The 15,660-nt window shown below is 42.4% G+C and overlaps 1 protein-coding gene across 3 annotated transcripts in view; it reads left to right on the forward strand.

The window, feature by feature from the left end:
- LOC137591444 (dmX-like protein 1) overlaps positions 1-13,033 on the forward strand; it is a 54,688-nt gene extending 41,655 nt beyond the window's left edge. For all 3 annotated transcript variants that reach the window (XM_068309440.1, XM_068309458.1, XM_068309449.1), the window contains 10 exons: positions 1,096-1,182; positions 4,142-4,260; positions 4,748-4,895; positions 5,126-5,186; positions 5,478-5,605; positions 7,046-7,123; positions 7,301-7,392; positions 7,566-7,618; positions 8,003-8,220; positions 9,610-13,033. In XM_068309440.1, coding sequence (XP_068165541.1) covers positions 1,096-1,182; positions 4,142-4,260; positions 4,748-4,895; positions 5,126-5,186; positions 5,478-5,605; positions 7,046-7,123; positions 7,301-7,392; positions 7,566-7,618; positions 8,003-8,220; positions 9,610-9,843 — 1,218 coding nt within the window. In that variant the 3' untranslated portion in view covers positions 9,844-13,033. The remainder of the gene's footprint in view (positions 1-1,095; positions 1,183-4,141; positions 4,261-4,747; positions 4,896-5,125; positions 5,187-5,477; positions 5,606-7,045; positions 7,124-7,300; positions 7,393-7,565; positions 7,619-8,002; positions 8,221-9,609) is intronic.
- Positions 13,034-15,660: the final 2,627 nt, after the last annotated feature.

Genomic DNA, 15,660 nt, shown 5'->3' on the forward strand with positions numbered 1-15,660 from the left:
GTGCTCAGGTTTGTGACTAATGTGGGTGGTACATTAGGTATGCTAATAAATACTTCATGTGCCGTGTATTTGCCTCCCACATTAGAATAGTAAATGTGGCTTGTCTCATATAATCAAAGAAATATGGAAAGTGTGATCTTGACAGAATTACAGTACATGTGTTTTCTGGGCCATGAACTCTGTTACTGTCAGAGCTTGAAATTAATCTTACATCCAGCTGTCTAAATATTCATGCTAAAACGAGCCATAAATCTTAACTGTACTCTGATGCTACATTGAGATATTTCCTTTATTCTTCTGGCTCTTCGTATGCAAGCTGTCACGATGTAGCTACCCCATTTGGCTCGCTGTTAAATAACCCAGTCTCTCAAAGGACAAGCAATGAAGCTGGATAGCTTCTGATTAATGGACCCAACACTGTCGTGCTGAATCTGTGTCTCACAGGGATTATGTGCTTTGTGAAAATGGCAAACCACCATATTTAGATTTCCACAAGTCGAGTTTTACTTTACTCCATGCGACCCTTCCTTTCCCTTGAATAAATGTAATGAAGGCTTTAATTCAATCTCGTGCTAAAAGGATGCCGATGTCAGTTTGAGTGATTCTAGCATCAGAATGTACCGCTGCTATACAATATGCAGAGCTACAGTACAACTTATACTGCTTGCATCCCATAGGACCTCTGCTATAGTGTTTGCTTGTGCTCATCACTGACGAGCTGTCGGACTCATGCTATCTGATGGCTCTAACTCAATTATGTGTCCTGCTCTGTGTTAACTGTGTGGACCAATGTCCTCTTCTTACCCCAAAGGGAAGGGAAATGCACATAAACACAGAGTGCATACTGTGCATGGTTTTGTGTAGTACCAGAAAGACCAGGCTCATCTTGAGAAATAGCTCAGTTATAATCAGCTCTCATCATCTGCAGGAAATAATTTGACACTTCATTTATTAACCCCTGTAATCGATCTTGTCACAAAATTGTTTCCCCAGCATGAAGGAAATGTGTCTAATGTTATGGCTATAATTTACTCTGCAGGAAATGTTGACGTGTGTGTGTGTGTGTGTGTTGTGCGTGTGTTTATTTCTCTGCAGATTGAGTCCGATCTGGCCTGCCCAGGAGGAAAGGCACGCATCATCCACAAGGAATCTGACATCATCACAGCCTTTGCCATCAACAAGGTAAAATCTTTAAAGTATAGCGTATCTCCATGGGTTCTACCTAAGTATCGGTCATTCTGTTTGAACATTAAATGTATAAAGGGGTCCTACTTTGAAAAACATATTCTTTCAGGTCTCTACATATACATAGTGCTCCTCCCTAACCTTACCAACTCCTAGAATCGGGTAAACAAACGCTTCCTGCATCAATAAATATTTGGAATTTTAGGAATTCATGGCCCGGACAGAATCAAAACGATCGGATTTACTAGAGCACTGTTTGTGATGTCATTAACGGAGTGTAATGGACCTCATCTGAATTATATTTGATTGTCTACCTGGATATGGGCGTGTTCATCCCCAAGGTAGAGTTCATTTAGGCTGCGGTAGCAGTACGGTAACTGCTACCACAGCCTAGCGGTTACCACACCGCTAGAGCTATAAACAAAGTTCCTCACAAGCTGTTCAAGTCAGCCAGCATTTGGCTAACTAGTTAGCCCGCTTCAGTTAGGTGGGTATGGTGTTGAGGGGGGTATTCGTGTTCAGGCTGCGGTAGTGGTGTGTGGCAATGACCTGGCTCAGAGCTACACCCTGAAAGTGCCTTACAGATGTTGAAATTAGCTAACTAGTTAGCTCCGCTTCAGTCTGTGTGTGTGTGTGTGTGTGTGTGTGTGTGTGTGTGTGTGTGTGTGTGTGTGTGTGTGTGTGTGTCCGCTAAAGGCATATCCTCAATGTCAAAGTGAACACAGCTGCGTGTATCCAAAGCAACTACACTGCTCATTGACAAACAGCCTCAGCCTTTCATTACAGCCTAACAGATATTCACTGTCACCAGTCAAGGGTTACGTTCAACTGACATAAACCCTGCATGTGAAAAAAATCCAGACAGAAGTCAAGAGGTGAAATTACCACACATTCCTAGCCTTGTTTGAGAGACACAAGGCTGACACCAGCTACCTTCATGTCCTATCTCTCTCTCACACACACACACACAGACAGAGAGAGCGAGCAGGTTTTTCTTATGTACAGTTTCTTATGCGTATAAGTGCTATATTGATACATCCGTCCTCCTCACTGTGACGCAGGTTAGTGGACAAGTAGGATGGCGCCGTAACAGCCAATAGTTCAATATACTCATCAGCTTTGTCTTACCTCTTACAGATAACACTTCCTTAGACGGCATTAGCTTCACTCCCTGGTGTTGTTAGCAAGCAGTCTCCTATTGTCTGTAACGATTGTTGGGAACCACAGCTTTAATTACTTCTGTCAAACAGCGGTTGTCGTCTCCACTGATTTTTGTCCCACTTGCAAACACTGTGTGTTTAAAATTCTTTGCAATATTTACCGGTGGTCTCAGTAGGACTAGCCCATGTGTTTACACAATGAGCCATGGAATCACGTTCTGCTGACTGAGAAAGCAGCTCCACGCTTAACGCAGAGAAATCAACAGTTATTAACAAGAGAAACAAACACAAGAAAAATAAGAGCGAAATACGTAATGACGAAGTTCTTCTAATTCTCCTTTCGGCTTTTCCCTTCAGGGGTTGCCACAGTGAATCAGTTGCCTCCATCTAACCCTGTCTTCTACATCCTCTTCTCTCACACCAACTACCTTCATGTCCTCTTTCACTGCATCCATAAACCTCCTCTTTGGTCTTCCTCTAGGCCTCCTGCCTGGCAGTTCAAAACTTAGCATCCTACCAATATATTCACTATCTCTCCTCTGGACATGTCCAAACCATCTCAGTCTGGCCTCTGTGACTTTATCTCCAAAACCTCTAACATGTGCTGTCCCTCTGATGTACTCATTCCTGATCCTATCCAACCTGGTCACTCCAAGTGGAAGCCAGGACAGCCAACTCTTTTTTAAGTCATTTTGCTTCTTCCTGTTATTTGGAGAATATTGGATACAGATCACATCACCCTTTTCAACTGAGCAGCATATATGCTCAAATTCTCCCAGAGAAGTTCTGCTGTGTGGTAAATACAGGAGATCAAATCACCGACCTCAAGCCTGCTGTGTTCCCACATTGTGTTTTTGTTTGAACCAATGAATATCACCGGGCTTTTCAACCAATACTTTTGTTTTCAACAGAGCCAGACCGCTGTGATATCAAAAGCATCTTCAAAAAGGTTGCAATTCCAGAATCCACAGGCCCGGCAAACTGCAGGGATTGCATTACACTGGCAGCAACCCTGATATAAAGGTTTCTTCAGTAAACAACTATTCAGACCTTATTTTTTTTCTTGGAAACCTGCCCAAACTGCAAATTCTAAAAATCAGCTGTCAAACAGTTTAATCTGCTTTCAAACACTGGAGCATTACCAACTCAACAGCCTGAAAGTTTCCACAAGCCTGCCGAGACCTCAAACACAGCTAGAAAGAGGCCTCAAAGGTTCTGTGTGCTGACCTGATCAAGCTGAAATGGCAGCATTGTATGTCTGCAAGTTTAACCAACTTTAGCCAGTTTGCGATCAAAACAATGCTTTTTTGTTTGGTTAAGTGGAGGCGCTACTTTTGAAAATGAAAAAGAATTTGTCTCCTGAAGATTTATGCTGGTTATAGTCAAAGAATTCAAGAAGTTATTTTAAACCATAGGTTGTCTTTGGCCAATTCGCCTTTAAATTCAATGCATGCAAGTCAAAACAAATATAAAAAATTTTTGGCCAGTGGCACAACTATTATGCCGTTTTTCAGTCCCTTTGATGTTGCTGATGTTCAAACTGTGATTCTGTTGCTTTAATACAGGTATTTATTCTTCAAAGGAAGGCACACCTCAAGTCATAATTAGTAGGAAAACAGTTTATGGTTTTGCAACCACAGGCAATAGAGCGTAGGAAAAAGTCTGTCTGACTTTTGTGCACCTTCAAACTTCTTTAAAATTTGCACATACATTAAGGCATATCCTATTCCTTACCCTTATCCTTTCTGTCACCCCCGTCTCCCTTTCCACACTTCCTGTCTCCGTCTGTCTCCTAGGCAAATCGTAATTGTTTAGTCATGGCCTCCACCCATGACATTCAGGAGTTGGATGTGTCATCCATCTTGGCAACAAAGATCTTGACATGGATTGATGAGGATGAGGCTGAAACCAAAGGGTAAGAGAATAATGCGTGTGCGTGTGTGTGTGTGTGTGTGTGTGTGTGTGTGTGTGTGGTAGAGCTTGCGATTGTGTATACTGGTTGAGGTGTGAGGAATCCAGAGTCACATCTCGTCACCTTTTCACCCTCATAACCAGTGGAGCTAAATTGAGAGTGGGCATGGGATGATGTGATTGGTTCAGCATCATGGGTGCAGAAGATGAATATACATCATTGTTTCTTTTTAGATATGAGGTGTTATCATTGTGTTTTTGTGTGTGGTTGCACCTTTTTGTGATCTCCTTCAAGATATATAACACATGACTTTTTCTGTAAATATCCACATATCTGACAAAAACATTCTTAATAAAGATGATAGTGCTGTCACACTTCCTGTAAGGATCATTAATCTTAATTTGATTTCTGAAATCTCCTGAAAATGCTTCCTGCTCGGCTAATCACTGTCATGAACATTTGTAAGATCACAATGCTTGAATCTCTGTAGGGTCAGTAGTGATGACTTCCTGGTGGTCCATGCACGTGACGACCTTGTTGCCCTTCACGGCACCACGCCTTACACTCACAGTAGCCTCGGCACACCCATCAACATGCCGTGGCTGGGAGGGGTGCAGACAGGCCGGGGGGCATCTGTGGTGAGTGACAGTCTGACCCAAGCTAACCGTGACTTAAAATCTGATAAACTGTAGCTTGTAACAGTGGAATGAAGCCGTAACATTTTCACAGAAGACAAAGTAGAGCTTCGTAATAGCCTGGCAGGGTTTAATAGTGAACTGTTACATAGCAGTGTCCATTTTCCTACAAACTGGCTTCCATTTGTTGTGATGCCAGCCTTGTTGAAACTTTTTCTTTTCACTTCTCAAAGATGATCAAAAGAAACATCAACAATGTGAGAAGAATGACCTCCCATCCCACACTGCCTTACTGTGAGTATAACCTAGATATCGATCAGTATATATATTGTTTTTTTCTTTAATTATCTTGTATTGTCCAGCCAAACTGCAGAATAGAAATTCAGTCTTTGAGATGTGTAGAACAATTCAAAAGGTTTAATGTTGGCTGAAGTATGTACTATACATGCAGAGTGCAAAGTAAGATGTTTTGTTCATCAATTTTAAAACACATTAGTTCGGGATCATAGTATTGCCAAAACCTGATGATGTGACCAGCGTGCTCATCAAAACACAGTGGAAAATACAACTGTTTGTTTTCTTCAGACCTGACGGGAGCGCAGGATGGGAGCGTGAGGATGTTCGAATGGGGTCACTCACAGCAGATCATCTGCTTCAGAAGTCCAGGAAACTCCAGAGTCACCAGAATACGATTCAACCACCAGGGAAACAAGGTTCTAAAGTTTCTATGTATCATGTTCTGACTGGTACTTTAGTGTACTGGGACCAGTGACGTAGAAAAATGTCCCTGTGGGTGTTGAGAAAATAATTCCATGCAGATTCAGAGGATTTCAGGCTCATAATCCCTGAAGTCCATGGAATGTTGTTCATGCAGCATGTTCCTAGGGTGGTAATGTCTGAGGCCTTGAAGGACATTTTCTGTGACCTCAGAAAACAGAGTTTTGGCCACATCCAAAAAAAAGTGCAGTATACATTAATCATGACATTTCACATGATGATGGCCTCATTTATCTAAAAGGTTGGCCTCACTGCGTCATCAATTTTAAGCAAAAACACTTTCCAGCCATTATTCAACCCCATTACCCTGGAACAGAAAGGGGGGGGGGGGTATAACCAAATTTCACATTTGGCTGCATACTGAGTGGGTAGCACTACTCTTTGGCGCTCACCTTGGCACTGCAGCGACTAATAAAGATCTTCTGCGCTGCAAGTTGACAATGTTTATGAGGAATCCACATTTTTGAGTTTTAACTTGTTATTGGTGAAGTTTAAACGCAAACAAGCAGATTCTATGTATTTTTTTCTTACTGAACTTAAACACTGATAGACTTCGGATCGACTTCACCACAAATTCAGTGTCTTTGCTGATGATTAAGCAATGTTATTGCTTCATGTGATGAAGACCTGTCCCAAATCTCTGCATTCTTAAACTCCTTAAAGACTGATTCATAACTGGAATCATGCATGTTTGGAACCTTAATTACTCCTAAACTCCTTCAAGGTCTTCACTATACTGTACATAATGAGTCTGGACAGGCATAGCATCGCATCTTGACTGGTGGGTGGAGGCTTACAACCATGAGATGGTAGTTCTAGCTCACCCATTACTTGTTTGCATGCCTGGAACACTTAAGGCCTATCTACCAGCATGCAGATGTCAGAGTACTGAGGTAGAAGCTTTTTATTGTGAAGTCTGTGAGATTCAGCAACATTTTCACGTGTCCTCTGTTAGCACTGCCACGGAGGCACGAGCCACAGCGGGGAGTTTGGCTCCTGCACACATTGTTCTTCAGCTGAATGATTCAACCAGTCTGAACTCACACTCGCCTCAAGCCAATCATTTTCTCGAATGGCACCTCTCCTTTGCCAATGCTATCGTCTGCCTTTCTTGCCAAACTACTGAAATATGCTTCAGTAAAGATTGTGAAGGGAGGACATGCAGAGCACATGATTTTGGTTACATAAGTGCTGTGTGAATTCAGGAGGGCGGTGACATGCTTTTTAAGCTCATTTGAACGCAACCCAAAACACCTGAAGGGAGCTGACACAAGAGGAGCAGCAGTCAACTTGTGTCTATGTATAATGTAAAAAAATAGAATTTAAAAAAAATTCATTTCAGCATCTGATATCTTCTCCCTGGATGTGTTGTGTAGTTTGGTATCATAGATGCAGATGGAGCTTTGAGTCTGTGGCAGACCAACACAAGTGGAAATGCACCCAAACCATATCTGGTAAGGAACTCCCAGAACTGCTGTGTCTCTGTTCAGCGTGTTTGTGAGTTTTTTGCTGTTCAGACCTTCTTGGTGTCCTCATCCTCTCTTCCTGTCATTCTCATTTGTGTTTACCCTTCTCCTACCTCTCTATTACTGTCACTATTACTAACCGTCTCCATTATTTCTCTCTGCCAGACGTTGCAGTGCCACAATAAGACAGCTCATGACTTTGTCTTTGTGGGCTCCTCCTCCCTCATTGCTACTGCAGGCCTTTCAACAGACAACAGGTACGGGAGGCTGCAAATCACATTTTGCCTCCAATCCCTCAAAGTTATTCTGTTCCATTAACTTGTGGTGGATTATGTTGCATTCAGCTCCATCCCTGTATGACCACTGGGGATATGCCCTGTGATTAAAGTGTTAGAATGGGCAGTAATTTGGTCGTGTTTGGACTCCACAGGAATGTGTGTGTGTGGGACACTCTGGTGACTCCTGGGAACAGCCTTGTGCACGGTAAGCTGCACAAGCAACGCATTTATTTTTAGCAAAAGTCACCTTGACAAATTATCTTAGCAGTTAGCAACACTTTACATCAGTGTTTCTGCTGTAAGTGGAGTATTTGTATCCTGGCAACCGCTCAGTATTTAAATTATATTTGTTTTTATAAACATAAATATTTGGATTAAAAAGGTGTCAAGTGAAGATCTGCTGCTCTAATTTTGGAAAAAAAAAATTTTTTGTCTGTTTTCTGATAATTTCTTGTTAATTTCTTTAAAATTTACGGTGAGAAAAATATTTTCTGTTTTATTCCCATTTTCTCAATTTCATCCCATTTCATTTTCTATCTCATTCTTCTGATCATCCATCCCCCGCTCTCCTCATCCGCCCTAACCTCAGCTTTCTGCTGCCACGAGTCTGGTGCTACGGTGCTAGCAATGGCCCCCAGGCAGCAGCTGCTTATCACGGGTGGAAAGAAGGGCTGGATCAGCATCTTGGAGCTCACCCACCGGCACCAGCGCCAGAGTTTCCAGGCCCACGACTCGCCTGTCAAAGCGCTGGCTGTCGATCCCACAGAGGACTGCTTTATCAGCGGATCATCTGAGGGCAACATAAGGGTATATTTCACTTACTCCACTTTTCTATCCCAAAGCTAAATCAGCAAATTAAACATTTTTATTCCAGAAACATTAATCCACATATATATTATTATAGTATGTTAGTTTTCATTGGCAACTTTCAAGGTCAGGTGCAAATAAACCCCAAGTTTGCTTTGTGAAAGAATCTTAGAGGACAATTAGAATTCTTAGTGTTGGTCTTCTTTTTTATTGTAAAGTCAGTCATTATTTGGTGGAAATTCTCGTTGTAAAGACCTGGATTATAACAGGTTTTGACCATTTCCTCTTCACAAAACCAAACTTTACATGACACAGTGGTCGGGGGGGGGTTTGAAGTTAGTCTTCAATCGAAAGCCAATATCACACATAAAATGAACCACATGCTACAGACAATACCATGGAGGAAAGAGACGTGATGCAGGACAAGGGAAAGGAAGGTGTGAACAGAAGAGGAATGTGAGCGCCTTCAGCTAATATGTTTCCAGAGAAAGGGTCTTTTATCTTTCAGACATGAAGATATTGACACAGACCACATAGCTGTCACTCCAAAGATGAAGCCACTATGTCACACAGGCGTACAAGAAATGGTGCGGCGCACATCCGCCCCAAATTCAAATGACTTTCATTCTGGATGAATTATCATAAAAAGATCCAAGGATGTGTGACATTTTAGTCTGAACTGTTTCACTCTAATTCATCACAAATGAAATATACTGTATATGAGCTTTTCAGTGTTAAATAGAAGATTAGATATCAGATAACTCATCTCACAATGAGCTAACTGGAGACGTAGGTCTGTTTTCAGATGAACAGTTTATATTTTCCTTTTTCAAAAGACTTTTTAGTTAAAAGCTTTTTATTTTACATGCGTATCGTTCCGTTATTTTATATTGGTATGTATCGGTATGTTATTCTACTGCAGTACTTAACTTAGTTCTGTTCTGTAGCTACGACACATCAACAGTAGATGGGCCTCAGAGTTCTAACGAGGTGACAAACAGACACAATTCAGAGGATGAGCCAGGAGGTTTTACAAAGACAACAGAAGAGACATTTGTCTGATCGCCTTCTAAATACTCAACCCTCCAGAGGATCGTGCTTCATCCTGTTGCCCAACCTTCTGTTGGGCCGCCTCCATCCCCATCCTCTGATAGCTTTTTATCCATGTTTGTTGTATCCTCTGCAGTTCTCTACGTCCATCTGCACTGCAGCTGATGTGAATTTCTTTTTTCCTTGTGGACATTCAGATCCACACGGCAGTATAAGGACAGAACAGGAATCCTTTTGTTTTTGTGTCAGTCTTAGTGATATCAGGCTTGTTAGGATGTATCGCGTTCAAAAGAATCTGTGTGGTCCATGAATGACTCCCTTCTTCCTTTGACTCCCCAGGTTTGGAACCTGGCCACCCAGTGTCCACTCTACACCTTTCCCAATGAGCACGCTCGCCAATCGCTCTTCAGGAACCTCGGCACGGGGGTCATGCAGATCGAGGTGGGGCCGGCCGACCACATCTTCTCCTGTGGCGCTGACGGGACCATGAAAATGAGGATCCTCCCAAACCGCTTCAGTGTTGTCAACAACAACCACAGCGACCTCAAGAATGACGTGAAGTTCATCATATAGAGACACGTAGGAAAAAGTAGGTGTTATAATATGCGTTTTATGATCGAGCAGCATTGGCAGCTGCCGACCGGGGGCTTGGTGAAAACAGCTGCTGTCAGTGGAGGAAGAAGATCTGGGACAGATCGATGATGTTAAGTGTTATCAGTGTAAATGAAGGCTTATTAAGGTTCGTAGGCTCTGCATCAGTGTTTAGAGATCATGGCATCTGCTGCGCTTCGTGTGAACATGAATCCATATTTGTCACGACCAGAGGGAAGGTGGTAGAAACGTAAGAGGAGCGCAGGTTAAGGACTGAGGATGTATCTGACTGGAATAAAGCAAAAAGGAGACAAAAGCTTAGATGGAGAGTTTCCAATAGAAACTCTTTCAAACATTTCGAGAGTCTTTTTTTTTTTCCACACAGGATGAAGCCGTACAAGAGATTGAGTACATTATCAAGTTGTGGCGTTATTCTCCGTGTCTCTGAATGTTAGTCAAGCAGTCGTGATAAAGGACGCTCTTGCTGGACATTGCTGCTGAAGTGTTCAGGTGATGAAATACCGGAGGCTGTGTCCAGCGTGTCGTAGAGCAATGATCGTTTGAAGGATTTGAACGTCACCACAAAACTGTCCAACAGCGTTGGCCCAGCTCAGAACAATGTGTTAACACAATGGACATCATCCAAAGCACATCACCAGTCACAAGGATTCATGGCACATTCTGGGGCTTTTTATGCTTCTCTGAACGTGATCAAACTTAAAGAATAGCAGGATGTCAATTTCATATCACTTTGTTTCATGTTTTAAATTTAGGCATCTCTTTGATGCGCTCTCTTAGCCTGACTTGAAATTAGTACTCTGATTTTATGACATGGAAAGAATCTTGAAAGTCTAGTTGGACATTTTTCCTGTCTGGCAGAGGAGATGCTGACATGTAGCATCAACTCTCCTCCACAAAGCGAATAAGGGTACCTCCATTTTTGAATTAAAATATACTTCAGTTTGCCTTTAGTTCTGCTAGCTGATGTCCTCTTAGTTTTCATGGACTACCTGAATGCTCCAGTTCTCTATTTGCACAGAAACATCCAGCTGAATGATATGGAATGAAACACATGGCTGGAAGCAGGGTGAGCCTTAAATAACCCAATCGATCAATACAACACTAAGTGTTTATCACAGGTTCAATTTACCTGGTGGTTTTAAGTGCCCTTAATATTCTTAGATCCTCTTCCACCATGCTGGCACAAAACTAAAATGCTATTGGTCCCGATCAGTTATTATTGTTGAGATTTAGTTGCACAAATGAGCTTAAAAAAATACGTCATTTGAATAGGGCACCTTGAATTATACCCCCCTCTCCCTCCCCCACCCAAAACATGTTGACTAGTAAGCTTCAGAACATGAAACTTTACTGTCGACAACGAAAAGGGTTTGAGCACTTATTAAATATATAAAATCAATATTCTGATAGATTGTTTTATTCCGTAAAGGTACTTCCGCTTCTGACTGCAGCTTTTTTTCCCTGTTGGACCAGGATTCAAAACTGCCTTGGAGATTATTTTATTTTTAGCAGATTTGCTTTATCTTTTATCTTTGACTTTTCATTCAGTTCCTTTGTCACAATTATAGAAATTACATCAGCTTGACTTTTTTTTAAATCATCCAAATGTTGCACATTGCCTCAGTACATGACATAAATGTAATTTAGATAGGTGTGAGCTACGTGTCTTCCACATATAGTAGATAGGGAGAGTGTTAAAGCATCTTTTGGTTGAAGTGTAGTTCGTTAATGTCACTGCCCACAGAACAGACAGAACCCCTACTGTGCTGCTGTAAGGAAACAAACATACATTAACTCTGATTTCAGGGAGGATAAACTGAGGAAACCTTAAGCTGAAGCAGACGTGGTGCAGTTTGGTGTATAGATGGCTCCTCATGACTGCATAATCACAATAGTCACAAGTAGGAAGAACTGACAGAAAAGTCACTTTATGAAGAATATTATCCTGCACAAACATAGATATATATTTAAAGAACTACATTCATGTATTAGAATTGTAGACTGCTGGGTCAAAAGGCAGGTGTATCCTGATCTGCCTCTTCTCTTTTTGCTCTATCAATACTTGCTTTTGTCACATTTTTGCTGTTGTGGGCTTGACACAACACCATTGTGATTTTTTTGTTTTGTTTTTCCTTGAAATCATAAAGATTAGAAAAGTATGTGTACTTCAGCAATTCAAGAAAAACACTACAAAGGTCCACAGAGAGCTTGTTGGCCTGCCAAGGCCGGTAGTCTACTCTTCTGTTATATGCAAATAGACAAGCTTAACCGCTGAGTGTAAGATTTATTTCCAAAACTATTACAATTATGTTCAGATATGGGTGTACATAGCTGTAGCATCAGTGGTGGCCCACTGGACGTGTGGTAGTACCTGCAAACAAAAGCTCTTGTCATTTTTTTTTTTTTACCATCTTTTGAATATTTTGTGTATCAGTGTTTGGGGTAAGTGTCTTTGTTTCCCCCAGCTGTCGACAGTGCACAGGGTACGAGGTCGGATTATTCTTTGTCTTTGTCATGTATGTGTAAAATGCTATCAGTGTGTTTCATCTGAATTTATGCAAAAAAAAATCCAATAATGTGGTGAAATTACTGCTATGTTTGCTTTCTGGCCTCTCTCACATTCATTGTGTGGCTCGTTCAGCCGCCGCTGTACTCCATCTGAGAAGGTGCCAATGCACAACCGAATGAAATCCAGTTTGTGTCTACACTATGATTTAGATCCACTCCAACTTTCTTCTTTGTCCACGCTGCAGCTTTCCACCAAGTTTCATGGAAATCAGGCCAGTAGTTCTGTAATCCTGCTGACAAACAAAAAAAGTGAACATAACATCATTGGTTGAGACTATGCTTTTTTAAACAAGCTATGTGTACTTTCTTTGAAGCTGTAAAATAAGTTATTTTATCAAATAAATTGCTTTTCTTTGAATAATTCTCCTTTTTCTTTGAAGGCCTGCGTCACAAACAGACCAGTTTCACTATGTCAGTATGTCGCCGCTGTGAGTCCATTAAACAAACTCACTTTGCTTTTTCTCTCCTCAATCTTGCAAATGTGAACTTGATCAGATAATTCTAATTTTATAAATGAAGATATGTGTAAATTGCTGGATTGTTATATGTATAAAATGTACCAATATAATAAAAAATGTAACAAAGAGAAGTCTTCTGGGATTTTGAGTTTTTTAAATGTTCGATCTGTGGTTGAAGGGGTTAGAAGGGATTACCGTTAGAAGGGGATAGAAGTTGACCCCTGTCTATTACCCTGTCTGTTACCCTGTCTATTACCCTGGTACAAGCCAGTGTCTTATTGTGCCGGTCCCAAGCCCGGATAAATACAGAGGGTTGTGTCAGGAAGGGCATCCGACGTAAAGCTTTTCCAAAACCAAACATGCGAATCAAACCTATGACTTCCATACCGGATCGGTCGAGGCCCGGGTTAACAATGACCGCCATCGGTGCTGTTCACCTACAGGGTGCCGGTGGAAATTGGACTACTGTTGGTTGAAGAAGGAGAGGAGGAAAGTGTGTTCGTAGGAAGAGAGAGAAGAGGAACGCCAAGAGTATAGGAATGAGAGTAGGGGCGTTGAATGTTGGGACTATGACAGGAAAAGGTAGAGAGTTGGTTGAAATGATAGAGAGGAGGAAGGTAGACATACTGTGTGTCCAGGAGACCAGAGGCCTGTACCATAAAGATGGATTACGGCTTAGCAAGATAACTTCAGGCTTAACCCTGGCTTTTCGGTACCATAAAGGTGGCTGACTTTCCGGAGGGCGGATGTCTCGGTAAGTGAAGCCAGATGAGTAAAAGTAAGTCCGGCTAGGTTCATCAAGCTTTATGGTACAGGCCTCAGGTGGAAAGGTAGCAAGGCTAGAAGTTTAGGGTTCAAGTTGTTCTATCATGGTGTAGATAGGAAGAGAAATTGAGTAGGAGTTATCTTGATGGAGGAGTTTGTTAGGAATGTCCTGTAGGTAAAAAGAGTGTCAGAGTGATGAGTCTTTGATGAAGTGATGCAGAGCTTACCTAGAAGTGAAAGAGTTGTCATTGGTGCAGACTTCAATGGACATGTTGGTGCAGGAAACATGATGAGGAGGTGATGGGCAGGTTTGGTATCCAGGAGAGGAATGCAGAAGGACAGATGGTGGTTGACTTCGCAAGAAGGATGGAAATGGCTGTAGTGAATACTTTCTTCCAGAATAGGCAGGAACATAGGGTGACCTATAAGAGTGGAGGTAGGAGCACACAGGTAGAGTACATCTTGTGTAGACGGTGTAACCTGAAAGAGATCAGTGTCTGCAAAGTAGTGGTAGGTGAGAGTGTAGCCAAACAGCATAGGATGGTGGTGTGTAGGATGACTCTGGTGGTGAGGAAGATGAAGAGGGCAAAGGCAGAGCAGAGGACGAAATGGTGGAAGCTAAAATGAAGTGTTGCATGACTTTTAGGAAGGAGCTAAGACAGGCTCTGGGTGGTCAGGAGGTGCTTCCAGATGACTGGACAACTACAGCTAATGTGATCATGGAGACAGGTAGGAGAGTACTTGGTGTGTCATCTGGAAGGAAAGTAGATAAGGAGACTTGGTGGTGGAATGAGGAGGTACAGGAGTGTATACAGAGAAAGAGGTTAGCTAAGAAGAAGTGGGACACTGAGAGGACTGAGGAGAGTAGACAGGAGTACAGGGAGATGCAGCGTAAGGTGAAGGTAGAGGTAGCAAAGGCCAAACAAGGGGCTTATGATGACTTGTGTGCTAGGTTGGACAGTAAGGAGGGAGGGACTGATCAATACAGGGTGGCAAGACAGAGAGACAGAGATGGGAAGGACGTGCAGCAGGTTAGGGGGATTAAGGATACGGTTGGAAGTGTATTGACAGGTGCCAGTAGTGTGATGGGAAGATGGAAAGAGTACTTTGAAGAGTTGATGAACGAGGAAAATGAGAGAGAACAAAGACTAGAAGAGGTGACTTGTGGACCAGGATGTAGCAAAGATTAGTCAGGATGAATGGGAAAGGCAGTCGGTCCTGGTGATATACCTGTGGAGGTTTGGAAGTGTCTAGGAGAGGTGGCAGTAGAGTTTCTGACTGGGTTGTTCAAAAGGATCGTAGATGGTGAGAAGATGCCTGAGGAATGGAGAAGTGTAGTGGTGCCCATTTTTAAGAACAAGGGAGATGTGCAGAATTGTGGGAACTACAGAGGAATAAAGCTGATGAGCCATACAATGAAGTTATGGGAAAGAGTAGTTGAAGCTAGACTAAGGGAAGAAGTGAGCATCTGTGAGCAGCAGATTGGTTTCATGCCAAAAAAGAGTACTAAAGATGCAGTATTTGCTTTTGAGGATGTTGATAGAGAAGTACAGAGAAGGCCAGAGGGAGCTGCATTGTGTTTTTGTAGATCTGGAGAAAGCTTATGACAGGGTGCCCAGAGAGGAACTGTGGTATTGTATGAGGAAGTCTGGAGTGGCAGAGAAGTATGTTAGAGCGGTGCAGGACATGTATGAGGACTGTAAGGCAGTGGTGAGGTGTGCTGTAGGTGTGACAGAGGAGTTCAAGGTGAAGGTGGGACTGCATCAGGGATCAGCTCTGAGCCCCTTCTTCTTCGCTATGGTGATGGACAGGCTGACAGACGAGGTTAGACAGGAATCTCCATGGACTATGATGTTTGCAGATGACACTGTGATCTGTAGTGAGAGCAGGGAACAGGTGGAGGAGAAGCTAGAGAGGTGGAGGTTTGTCCTGGAAAGGAGAGGAATGAAGGTTAGCCGCAGTAAGACAGAGTACATGTGTGTGAATG

Source organism: Antennarius striatus, chromosome 3, assembly GCF_040054535.1.
Source record: "Antennarius striatus isolate MH-2024 chromosome 3, ASM4005453v1, whole genome shotgun sequence".
Taxonomy (NCBI): domain Eukaryota; kingdom Metazoa; phylum Chordata; class Actinopteri; order Lophiiformes; family Antennariidae; genus Antennarius; species Antennarius striatus.